At 33.5% G+C, this 13,813-nt stretch overlaps 1 protein-coding gene across 1 annotated transcript; it reads left to right on the forward strand.

The window, feature by feature from the left end:
- Positions 1-9,174: 9,174 nt before the first annotated feature.
- On the forward strand, positions 9,175-10,696 carry LOC114269893 (uncharacterized). Its single transcript, XM_028211261.2, has one exon. The coding sequence runs from the start codon at positions 9,297-9,299 to the stop codon at positions 10,449-10,451; it is 1,155 nt and encodes a 384-aa protein (XP_028067062.2). The 5' UTR covers positions 9,175-9,296; the 3' UTR covers positions 10,452-10,696.
- Positions 10,697-13,813: the final 3,117 nt, after the last annotated feature.

Below are 13,813 nucleotides of genomic sequence, written 5' to 3' on the forward strand. Positions count from 1 at the left end.
GAAATCCGCTCGAGCATGAAAAACACATCTGCAGTACTTTTGCAGACGAACAAACTACTAAAGGTATGCAAACTCCACTCGAGCGGATCACCAAAAATCTGGGCAACAAGAATAGAGACCCAAGCTCACCCCATCTGTTCGGAACACGCCCAAGACATTTCTAAACTCAACTTCAAAGAGTTAAAGAACGGAAATGCAACACAGACAACAACAACCATCCACGGAACCGAGTCTGGAAAACAATAAACAATGAGAGGAAAACCGGGATTGCTATAACAATGCATAATATATACTAGAAATTTGTATAATAATGGTGTATAAGATACAACACCTTGGAGAGTGTATACTAAAGGGATTTCATAGCTTTTGAGTGGAACTGTTGAATTGAAACTATGGTTTATATTTCACCTCAACTGATTTTGGTTTTCTTGGAAAGGCTTGAGAGAGAGAGAGAGAGTTAAAAAAAAAAAAATCAATAACTAGGGTATTTGTAGAAATCATATAATGAGTCACACGATTATCTTAAATACTAAGCTTAGGACCATACTATGGTGTTAGGCATGCTTTTACAGAAATACAGAAGTGAAAAATTAGAAAAATATCATACATAAATAATTTTTATTTAATTTTCTTACTATTATTAGACATAAAGATAGTAGGTTCAAAATAAATTTATTAATGTAAATCACTATTATTTTTAATAATATTTTTTATGATAAGAAATTTATCTATATATAACAATACTCATCATTACAGTTTTTTTGGGTAAGACTTAAGAAGTGTTTGATAACTTGATTTAGTACTTAGAACCAAATGTATTAAGTAATAATCAATTAAATCCGTTTGATAACCACAATTAATATTATTTAAAAATTTAAGTGCCTCTTAAAATGTATGCTAAAATTTAAAAAATTTTAAGTCATAATAAACTTACTTAATTCTGACTGAATTTATAAATACTAAATATAACTATCGATATATATTATTATAAACTCACCACCACCATTACCATCATCATACCATAGTCACTACTACCACTGTTATCACCATCACCACCATTATGCCACTACCCCCACCATCACTACCACCACCACTACGCCACCGCCACCACTACCACCACCACTATCACTACCACTACCATCACCACCACCACCACCACCATCACCATCACCACTACCACTACCACTACCATTACAATATAAAAATTAAAATATACAATTTAAAAATAATAAATTTTAAATTTGATCTTATAAATATCAAACAACTTATTTTTAGTTCAACACTTAAATTTTATTAATCAATTTTTCAGATTAAAAAATTCAGTGTTTAGTTTTCAATACTTAATTTTCAGTATTTAGTTTTTAATTTTATCAAACACTACCTCATTTTTTTGATTTTTTTTTTCTTATTATGAAAAGATGTTTAAAAAAATATAAATGTGACGTAATAAAAATAAGCCAACAAATAGCTTAGTTGGGATGTTAGCAAAAAAAATAGGGTCCAGTCGGTCTCCAGTCCAAATCTGGGACAGTTTGGTCCAGTTCGGCCCATTGGACCTATTTTTGGATCCCTTTTCGTTAATCAGAACCGTTCACATTTTAGAATTTGTTGAGTATATTATTCCTGTAAGAAATCATGTCGATCGGATAACGGATATTATGTATTCGGATCACTTTTGTTTGGAAAAAAAATGAACTGTCAGAAAATTAACGGTTCATAAAAAAGTGATCCGTATACATAATATCCGTTATACGATCGATGTGATTTTTTTCAGAGATAATGTACTCAACAAATCCTAAAATGTAAACGGTTCATATTATCGAAAAGAAACCCAAAAGTAAACCCAATAGGCTGGATTGAACCCTCTAGTCCAAATGGTGGACTGAAGGCAAGACCCAGTCAAAACATAAACATGCTTAATATTAGGTCTCTTTTGTTAAAAACGATATGAGGCACCATAAAATTACCTCAAAATAAAATGTGTTGATTAGATTTATTTTAAATGTGACTTACAGTACACTAAATTCAAATTTTGAAGAAACAATTTGTTGGGCCAACAACAGGCTCATTACAGGACTTGTTAAGATAATTTGAACTGTTTAGTTTTTACTTCTATATGTGTAATTATTCACGCAAAATAAATTGATTGAAAAATGATAGAAATGTAAGATTTCATCATATTTGTATTCAAAAATGTATGATTAGTATGATTTTAAAAATATATAATTTTTTTTTTAATGACAAATATGTTTAAAATCACATCACTATGAGATCAAGTTATTTATTTATTTATTTATTTATTTCATAAATAACCTATACATATAGGTAAAAGAAGAATGGCTTGAATCATTTTAATGAGACTAATAAAGAGAAACTTCATTCTTTAAACTTATATCATATACTTATTTTAAGAAATATAAACGAGTGGAGTTGTAAGTTATTTAAGTTTTTGACTTGAAAACATAATGAATTTAAAATGTGTTCAAATTTAACTAATTTATCTTTTGAGCTCATCTCAAATGAGTATTAATCGAACTAATCGATTATATAAATCCAATTCAAATAATTTTATTTTTTAATTATGCATATAAGAGAACCAAACCAAGTAATAACATGTTCAAAGTTAACAAGTTCCAAAATATATTAAAATTTAACTTATTTATATAACCATCAATCTTAAACGAATTCTTAACCAACTCTTAAATGAATTCTTAACCAACTAATATACCTTGGTTAGTTAAGAGTTGTTAGGAATTGACCATTCCTAACTAAGATCGGTGAGACACGAAATAACAAACAAGAAAGAAATTAATGAATCAAACAAATCATACACATAAGAATACAAGGATTTATGTGGTTCAACCCAGAATATGGTTACGTCCATGGCTGCTGTGGTTTTCACTATGATAAAAAAAAATACAACTCTCTCTTAACCTAAAAGAGACGTCCCCTCATCTATTTATAAGTATAGAATTAGGGTTACACGGAAGCACATGGGAATTACGAAAGTATCCAAACCCCCTATTGGACCTAGTATTTGAGTGAACAGTAGGGTTGTGTGAACAGTACTTATTAGGGTCTACCGACCCAACAATCTCCCACTTGGAACCTGATAACACAAGCTCTCTATCATCTTCAACAAATAGAGGTACGCCGTAATAACTTGATCTTCCTTCATCAATCTTGAAGGCCAACTGAAGTTGCACACTTCAGTTTGTTAATGGTGAATGTCTTGGTCAACATATCTGTTGGATTCTGACTGCCTTGGATCTTCTCAAGAGACAAGACTTCATCATTTACAAGTGAACGAATGAAATGGTATCGCAGCTGAATGTGTTTTGTCATAGAATGAAAAGCCGAATTCTTTGCAAGATGAATAGCACTTTGACTGTCACTACACAAAGTACTCGTCTTTTGCATCTTACCCAACTTTGCTAGGAAATTCTGTAACCAAGTCATCTACTTTCCAACTTTAGTGATTGCAACATACTCAACCTCTGTTGTAGAAAGGGCCACAATCTTCTGTAACTGTGAAATCTAACTCACTGCTGTACTACTCAATGTGTAAACATAACCAGTAGTACTCTTTCTGTTATCCATATCACCAGCCAAGTCTGCATCAACATAATCATGTAACCCGATGTTGGTTTCTTTGAAACAAAGTGCCATATCTGTAGTACCACTCAAGTATCTAAGGATCTACTTTATTGCCTCCCAATTCTATTTGCTTGGATTACTCATGTACCTACTAACCACTCCCATTGCATGTGCAATTTTTGGTCTAGTACAAACCATAGCATACATTATGCTACCGATAGCTGAAGCATATGGAACATGGTCCGTATAAGCCTGCTCTTCTTCGGTCTTCGGAGACTGCTCTTTGGTAAGTCTGAAGTGGCTAGCTAATAGAGTGCTCACTGGTTTTGAGCTATCCATGCTGAACCTCTTGAGAACTTTCTTGACATACTCATCCTGTGACAACTTTAAAGGACCATTTGCCTTGTCCCTGTGAATCCTCATATCAAGGATTTTATTTGCAACTCCAAGATCCTTTATCTCAAATTGATTGGACAAAAGTTCCTTCAATGTTTTTATCTCTTTAATGCTAGATCCTGCGATAAGCATGTCATCAACATATAAGAGCAAAATAATATAACTTTTGTCAAACCTCTTGAAATAACAACAATGATTTGCTTGACATCTTGTAAAACCGCTGCTACACAGAAACCCATCAAACTTCTTATACCACTACCTTGGGCCTATTTCAAACCATACAAGCTTTTTTGAAGTTTGCATACAAACTCCTCTTTGCCACATGCCAAGAAACCTTTTGGTTTCTTCATGTAAATTTCCTCATTTAAATCACCATGGAAAAAAGCCGTCTTTACATCCATTTGTTCAAGATGCAAATCTTCAGCAGCCACAATTCCCCGCACCAATCTGATAGTGGTCAACTTCACAACTGAAGAGAAAATTTTAGTGTGGTTAACCCTTTCTTTTTGCTAAAATCTCTTTACAACCAATCTGGCCTTATAGCATTTACTTCCATCATGTTCCTGTTTGACCCTGTAAACCCACTTGTTGTGCAAAACTTTCTTACCCACTGGTAATTCAATCAACTCCCATGTCTAGTTTCCCATGAGTGAATCAATTTCATCCTGCATAGCTGACTTCCACTTAATTGAATCATCAACCTACAAAGCCTCATCATAAATTTTAGGTTCACCCCCATCAGACAACAACAAATAATGTAAAGATGGAGACCAACGCTGTGTAGGTTTAGACTCTCTTTCTAACTGTCTCAACTTAGGAGTAGGAGTATGTGGCTCAGTTTGTGGAATAAGTTTTTCAGGATTGTTCTGAATCCTGTTATTCAAATCACTCTCACTAATCTCCTCTAACTCAACATGCTCATGACAAGTAACATATTCAAATTCAGATTCACATGCAGACTTATCCATATCTTTATACATTACTTTCTCATTAAATATGACATCTCTACTTCTGATTATTTTCCAATTTTTATCATTCCAAAATCGATAACCAAATTGATCAATGTCATACCCAATAAAAGTACATTTAATAGATTTCATATCAAGTTTACTTCTATCAGCAGAATCTATATACATATATGAAACACAACCAAATACCTTCAAAAGAAAGATTTACCTCTTTACCGCTCCAAGCTTCATTTGGTAACTCTCTATCCAATGGAACAGATGGACCACGGTTAATCAGATATGCTGCAATGTTAACTGCATCTGCCCAAAACATCTTTGGTAATCCAGCCTGTATCCTCATACTTCTAGCACGTTCATTCAGAGTTCTATTCATGCGTTCTGTAATGTCATTCTGTTAAGGTGTCTTTCGAACAATCTTCTCCATTCTAATTCCACTTTCTGCATAATATTTCTTGAACTCATTGTTCTCATATTCCCCTCAATTATCTGATCTCAAGCACTTAATTTTCAAACCTGTTTCAGTCTCCACTAAGGATTTCCACTTCTTAAAAGTAGTATAAACTTCAGATTTATGTTTCAGAAAATAAACCCATACCTTTCTCGTTGAGCTGTCGATAAAGGTAACATAGTATGATGATCCTCTAAGAGATGAAACTGGTGCAGGTCCCTACACATCTGTATGAACCAACTTCAATTTTTCTAACTTCGGTTTCCTGCCATCCTTTGAAAAACTGACCCTCTTTTGTTTACCGAAAATGCAATCCTTACAAAAGTCAATGTCCACCAATTTCAAATCTGACAGTTTTCCCGTAGATGCAAGTACCTTCATCTCTTTTTGACTCACATGCCCAAGCCTTTGGTGCCACAGATTTGAGTCTTCCTTCTCACCAGCAACTGCTACTGCAGCCCTATTGTTTGTAGTCATGTAAAGGGTGCTTTATTTTTACCACGAGTAACAACCGTGGCTCTTTTGGTGATTTTTCGCAGACCACCCATCAAGGTTACAACATGACCTTCATCATCAAGTTGTCCAACAGAAATCAAGTTTCTTTTCAAACCAGACACATGTCTGACATTCTGTATCTTCCAAGCAGATCCGTTTGGCAACCTGATTATTATATCCCCTTTATCCACAATATTCAAAGGTTCATCATCAGCTAGATAAACATTCCCGAAATCACCACCAATGTAATTGTCCATGATTTCCCTTTATGAAGTAGCATGGAATGATGCCCCAGAATCTAAAATCCAAGATTCAAGAGGGCTGTCAATGCTCAAGATCAAAGCATCATAAATCTCATCCGTTGCAGCATTAGAAGACTTCTGATTTTGATCACCTTTGTTTTTATTTAATGTCAGGCAATCTTCCTTTAGATGTCCCTTCTTTCCACAATTCCAGCAGCTCCGTCCCTCTCCAGTTCTTGACTTGCTTTTGTGTTTGGATTTTGATCTGTTGCAGTTCAGGTTTTTTCCTGCTGATCTTTCTCTGGCTTCTATATTCAGGGCAGAACCGGATGTTTCTCCTAATTCCCTTCTGCGACTTTCTTCACTTAGAATTAAATCTCGAATACCATTGTAATTCAACTTTTCTTTTCCTGAAGAATTACTTACTGCCGTTACAGTACCATTCCAACTTTCTGGCAAATTAGATAGAAGACTCAAAGCCCTAACCTTATCATCAAATTCGATAAATACAGAACTCAATTGTGTTACCACAATATTGAATTCGTTCAGATGCTCAGCAACCGAAGCCCCTTCTGTCATCCTCAGATTAAACAATCTACGCATCAAATAAATTTTATTTGAGGCAGTGGGTTTTTCGTATATGTTTGAGAGTGCTGCCAAGAGACCTACTACAGTCTCTTTTTCGCTATGTTAAACGCGACATTAGAAGACAACGTTAGCCGAATAACACCTAGCGTTTGGCGATCAAGAAGAGGCCACTCATCATCCTTCATCTTTTCTGGTTTTGTCCTTTAGAGGGGCTCATACGGTTTTTTCTAATACAGATAATCTTCAATCCGTATCTTCCAAAAGCCAAAATCTGTGCCATTGAATTTATCGATTTGAACCTTTTCGTCTGTAGCCATCGCTCTCACTCGAACCAATGCTCTGATGCCAGTTGTTAGGAATTGACCATTCCTAACCAAGATCAGTGAGACATGAAATAATAAATAAGAAAGAAATTAACGAATCAAACAAATCTGGCAGTTTTCCCGTAGATACAAGTACCTTCATCTCTTTTTGACTCATATGCCCAAGCCTTTGGTGCCACAGATTTGAGTCTTCATTCTCACTAGTAACTGCTACTACAGCCCTATTGTTCGTAGTCATGTAAAGGGTGCTTTCTTTTTTACCACGAGTAACAACCATGGCTCTTTTGGTGATTTTCCACAGACCACCTATTAAGGTTACAACATGACCTTCATCATCAAGTTGTCCAACAGAAATCAAGTTTCTTTTCAAACCAGACATATGTCTGACATTCTATATCTTCCAAACAGATCCGTTTGGCAACCTGATTATTATATCCCCTTTTATCCACAATATTCAAAGGTTCATCATCAGCTAGATAAACCTTCCCGAAATCACCACCAATGTAATTGTCCATGATTTCCCTTTATGAAGTAGCATGGAATGATGCCCCAGAATCTAAAATCCAAGATTCAAGAGGGCTGCCAATGCTCAAGATCAAAGCATCATAAATCTCATCCGTTGCAGCATTAGAAGACTTCTGATTTTGATCACCTTTGTTTTTATTTAATGTCGGGCAATCTTCCTTTAGATGTCCCTTCTTTCCACAATTCCAGCAACTCCGTCCCTCTCCAGTTCTTGACTTGCTTTTGTGTTTGGATTTTGATCTGTTGCAGTTCAGGTTTTTTCCTGCTGATCTTTCTCTGGCTTCTATATTCAGGGCAGAACCGGATGTTTCTCCTAATTCCCTTCTGTGACTTTCTTCACTTAGAATTAAATCTCGAATATCATTGTAATTCAACTTTTCTTTTCCTGAAGAATTACTTACTGCCATTACAGTACCATTCCAACTTTCTGGCAAATTAGATAGAAGAATCAAAGCCCTAACCTTATCATCAAATTCGATAAATACAGAACTCAATTGTGTTACCACAATATTGAATTCGTTCAGATGCTCAGCCACCGAAGCCCCTTTTGTCATCCTCAGATTAAACAATCTACGCATCAAATAAATTTTATTTGAGGCAGTGGATTTTTCGTATATGTTTAAGAGTGCTGCCAAGAGACCTGCTGCAGTCTCTTCTTCGCTATGTTAAACGCGACATTAGAAGACAACGTTAGCCGAATAACACCTAACGCTTGGCGATCAAGAAGAGTCCACTCATCATCCTTCATCTTTTCTAGTTTTGTCCTTTAGAGGGGCTTATACGGTTTTTTCTAATACATATAGTCTTCAATCCGCATCTTCCAAAAGCCAAAATCTGTGCCATTGAATTTATCGATTCGAACCTTTTCGTCTGTAGCCATCGCTCTCACTCGAACCAATGCTCTGATGCCAATTGTTAGGAATTGACCCTTCCTAACCAAGTTCGGTGAGACACGAAATAACAAATAAGAAAGAAATTAACGAATCAAACAAATCACACACATAAGAATACAAGGATTTACGTGGTTCACTCTAGAATAGGGTTACGTCCATGGCTGCTGTGGTTTTCACTATGAAAAAAAAAATACAATTCTCTCTTAACCGAAAAGAAGCGCCCCCTCATCTATTTATAAGTATAGAATTAGGGTTATACATAAGCACATGAAAATTACGAAAGTACCCAAACTCTCCATTAGACCTAGTATTTGATTGAACAGTAAAATTGAGTGAATAATACTTATCACGGTCCACTGATCCAATAAAAGTCATATCTATTTTGGAATAGTTTATGAGTAACTTTTCCATTATGTTAGAGTGCTATTATCCAAGGGACGACAATCATCATCCATTCCCCTCTCCTGTATGCCTCTAATGAGTGAATTTGAAATTTTCTTTTTTCTTTTCTTATAATTTATAGTATTTTAAAATAGAGGAGGAAAGTTAAAAACCTCATCATTTCGGTGGCTTTATTCAAGTTTGAATACAAATACAAAAAAATGTCGTTTTTAAGTTAAATTTCAATTTTTACATTTTTTTTTTTAACATGAGGGGTTGTTATTTTAAGAATTACATATTGCACTATAAGGACTGTACTACATAGGAGAAAGTGAGAGAACCTCCATATAAAGAAGACCATCCCTGCAATTTCCCACAATACAACTACATTCCACATCAACCAACACAATCTCTTTCTCTTTCTCTTTCTCTATCCATTCATGGCTCTCTCAGCCAAACACTTTTCATTCCTCTTCTTCCTTGCTTTCTCGTCTTCTCTCCATGTTCATGCCCGAGACATCCAATTCTTCAGTAAAGTCACCCCCTCCACCACCACCACCACCACCACCACCAACAAAAACAACAATGCAAAAGAGACAGTAGTACAAGTCCCCAACAAAGAACAACCTTTGAGCAAACAAGAGCAAGAGCCAAACTTCACCCCTGATACCCAAAATGGCTATGGCCTATATAGCCATGAGTCCGGCTCTGGTCACCTCCCCACCTCCACCACCACCACCAAAACGACCACTTCTGAACCCTACACCACCACCAACCACCCATATGAAACCAATTCCGAAGAGCCGTACACCACCACCACCACCACCAATGGAAACACCAACAACAACAACAACAACTATTACTACAACAATGATGCTTATGTGACTGAGTCTGACCCACATGGAATGAGTGACACAAGGTTCATGGACAGAGGCTACACCACCACCAACACCAACAACAAGGATGCCTATGTGTCTGACCCACATGGCATGAGTGACACAAGTTTCATGGACAGAGGCCACAACACCAACAACAATTACTACTACAACAAGGAGGCTTATGTGACTGAATCGGACCCACATGGCATGAGTGACACAAGATTCATGCACAAAGGCTACACCAACAACAACAACTACTACTACAACAAGGATGCTTATGTGACTGAATCTGACCCACAAGGCATGAGTGACACAAGGTTCATGGCCAGAGACTACCCCACAACCAACAATAACAACAACTACAATGGTCAACAAGGCTTTAGTGACACAAGGCTCATGGACAGAGGCTACACCACACCCTCCACCTCCACTGCCACCACCGACGCCACCAACAACCACTACAACAGTGCCAACAACTACAATACCCAGCAGCAAGGCATGAGTGATACAAGGTTTTTGGAAAATGGAAAGTACTATTATGACATGAAGAACGAGAATAATTATGATAAGGGGTATGAGAATTCAAGAGGAGTTTATGACAATAACAAGGGGTATTATGGGAATAACAATGAGAACTCATATGAGTACAAAAACTCCATGGATGGGTACCAGATCCAAAAGGAGTTTCAGGAGAGTCCAGAAGAGTATGTGCCATGAGCTTCAATCAACAATTAATCAAGTGATGTTTAAACTTTAATGTCTTCTTTTCTTTTCTTTTTAATATATATCTGGTTTAGTAGGAAAAAGTGTTGGTGAGTATAGGACTAATTTGTGGGTTGGTTTGTGTTTGCTTTGCATAGTCTTCATGCTTTGAAAAGCACAAGTGTGTGTGATCAGTATATGATTTTGTATTTGGTGTTGGTGATGAAGATTTCAATAAATTGTATATCTATTATTGTGAAGTTTTTGTGATCCTCTCTCTCTTTCACGTTAATGCATCACTAGAGCAAAAGTGACACACACAAATATAAATCTATATATATATTAGCAATGGGGTTACCATGATGCGTTTGTAATTTTAACAAGAAAAATGCTTCGGATCCCACTGGGGGTAGACCCCCAGTGAGGTGGCGCGCTATGATTGGACAAAAAAAAAACTGTTTTATTTATTTTTATTTTTTTTTTGAGTTTCAGCCAGTGGGGACTCGCCACCTCACTGGGGGTGCGACTCCTACTGGGAGTCTGCAGCATGGTTGTTTTAACAATTATTAAATCTGACGAATATTGGGTTAAAAGTGGCTAATAGTTACTCAGTGAAAAAGATATTCTTAAAAAAGTAAAACAATACTTACACAAACTCATACATACATTTTATATAATTATATATATACACACACACCATGATATCTAAGCAAAATTTTTTTTTCTAAACACAAAAAGACAATTTTGTAAACACAATTTTGTGATTATATATATAAACACAATTTTTTTTGCGACAAAAAGACTCGGTTCTTAAAATTATTTTCCTCTTGTTATTAATAAATTTTTTATTTATTCAATATAGTGAGAATCTCAAAATAAATTTTGATGCATTTTGTATAACTTAAAATGCATAGTATATATAAATTTTTTTGAAAAGAGATGTGCCCATACTTAGATGTCTCATCATAATCCCTACTAGTCCATCAAACTAACAGTATACCAACCAAAAAAGTAAGATTTGTAATAAGAAATACACTCTGTTTAGCTTTTTGAGTTTACAAATATAATTTTTGATTTTGTATTTGTATTTTTTATTTTTAGTAATTTTTTTAATATTTTAGTTAACAAATTTTATTTGTTAAATACACTAAATCTACATGTACTTAAAAAGTAAAATATCTGTGGAGATTTTTTTTAAAAAATTCAATAAATAAAAAATACAAAAATGTGCTTTTTTTTGTGTGTGTATGTTTTAGTATTTAATTCAAAAATTTTAACTTTTTAAATATATTTAGATTAAGTGTATCTAAAAAGATCAGTCAGAATATTAAAATTGAAAACTCAACTTTTTTTAAAAAAAGAAAAAGCCTATAAACCAGAAAAAATTTATATACTATATCTCATTGATTTTACCACGGTTTTGTGTGACTCGTTATATAAATTTTTTTGATTGTTTGCTTGCTTAAAAATTGTCATTAAGAAAATAACGTAAAAAAATAATATTTAGCTATGTACCACTGTCAGTGAAAGAGTTGGATTTTTATCGAAAAGAGACAAATACTAAAATAAATTATTGAGTTAGGTCGGTTTAGAACATAAAGTTTCAATTTGTAAAATATTAAATAAAAAATAAATAATATCAATATTGTAAAGTTATTTTAAAATCATACATATCACTAAAATAAAACCATCTTAACATTTTTTTTAAAAAAGATAATATACAATGAAAATAAAAATGAAAAATGTCAATAAATACATTTAATAAAATGAAATGTTGTTATAAATTTATTTGTGAATCAAATAAGGAGTGAATCTATGGCAATATTCTAGTTAATTTGTGTCAAGTTTATTGAAGGGTGAATAATAAAATTTTAAAAGAATATATATACATATGTAATTTTACAAAAAAATAAAAATAAAAATTCAAAACATTTCAAAATTTAAAAAATATTTTCTTAAAATTTGAGAAAGGGCATGTGCCCTTCTCATCCCTTGATGGCGCCACTGACCATGATGACATAAAACGATACAAAAAAAACAACTAATAATATTTAGCAGTACTCATTTATAATTAATAGGACAAGCAGTTGCCAGTTGGTGGTGTATACATATATTGGAAAGCATATTAAGATGGGGACAAGAGGGTGGTGCAAGTTAAAGTACTTTTGTGGTTGGATACTCTATAGTTTGTTTTTATGGGGACCAATGAGCAAACCTCATGGTAATAGAGTGACAAGGAGAAGGACAATCAAATTAAATATTCACATTGGCCTTTTTCTTTTTCTTTTTCTTTTTTTGTCTGTCTTTCTCTTTTTTCAAAAAAAGACAAAAAAAAAAAAAAAAAAAAAAGCTCTACAATTTAATTATAAACACCATTACTTTCATAGATAAAAAAAAGATAAATTACAAATACATTCTCAAAATTACAAAAAAGATAAATTACAAATACATTTCCAGATGTTTGCTTCAAATACGAATTGCCCCTGTGGTTTGAAAAATTACAAATACCTTCATATCAGAATTTTTTATTTAACAGAATTAATTGAAAAAGTAAAATTTCTAACTGTTCACCTATACAATAATAAAATTATCTGAATTATTAATTGAAATAAAATTTTAACATTATTAAAAATTGTTAATTAACTTGATAATTTATTAATAAAATGATCTATTTATGAAATTAGAAACCTTAGAAGGCATAATGTAATTTTTAGAATCACATGAGATAATTTGTAATTTAAGTAAATATCATGGGTGTGTTTGTAATTTACCAAAAAAAAGGAATTGCAAATAAAAAGAAAGTTGAACAAAAGAGTTGTACTTTCATATAGATGTGCAAGTGGATATTGTTGAAAATTTTAATAAAATATTGTTTAATTAATTCAATAAATTATTTCTTTTAACTCTCAAATTTATTTCATATTTTAAACCCAATTAATTGTGCAAAATAATTCTCATTTATTACATAATTATCTTATTATATACTTCATACACCATCATGAGAATGTTACTTTTTGAGCCTATACATACCCACATCCATACGAGGTTTGAGAATCTAAAAGTCAGAAAAGTTTAATATGTTGTTATGTATTTGTTTTCTGGACATCTTTGTTCGTAAAATAATACATTCTCAATATTTTGGCTGGTTTACATTTGTGAAATCTCATTTTTCTCATGAATTTCCTTATTTAATTGTGGGTAAATTACAAATACACATTACAAGAAAAAAATACTTTTAGTGACCACCTATTTTTTTTGGTCGCAAATAGTCCACTTTCTGCGACTAAAATTTAACTTTTGGCGACCACAATTTTTTGGTCGCGGAAAATCACCTTTTGGCAACCAAAAAAAAAAGTTGGTCGCGGAAAGTATGCTAT

This window comes from Camellia sinensis, chromosome 9 (genome assembly GCF_055761805.1).
Source record: "Camellia sinensis isolate YWXY chromosome 9, ASM5576180v1, whole genome shotgun sequence".
NCBI classification, from domain to species: domain Eukaryota; kingdom Viridiplantae; phylum Streptophyta; class Magnoliopsida; order Ericales; family Theaceae; genus Camellia; species Camellia sinensis.

What these genes read in the sequence shown, in the direction of transcription:
- LOC114269893 (XM_028211261.2), top strand. Translation starts at nt 9,297, where the DNA reads ATGGCTCTCTCAGCCAAACACTTTTCATTCCTCTTCTTCCTTGCTTTC.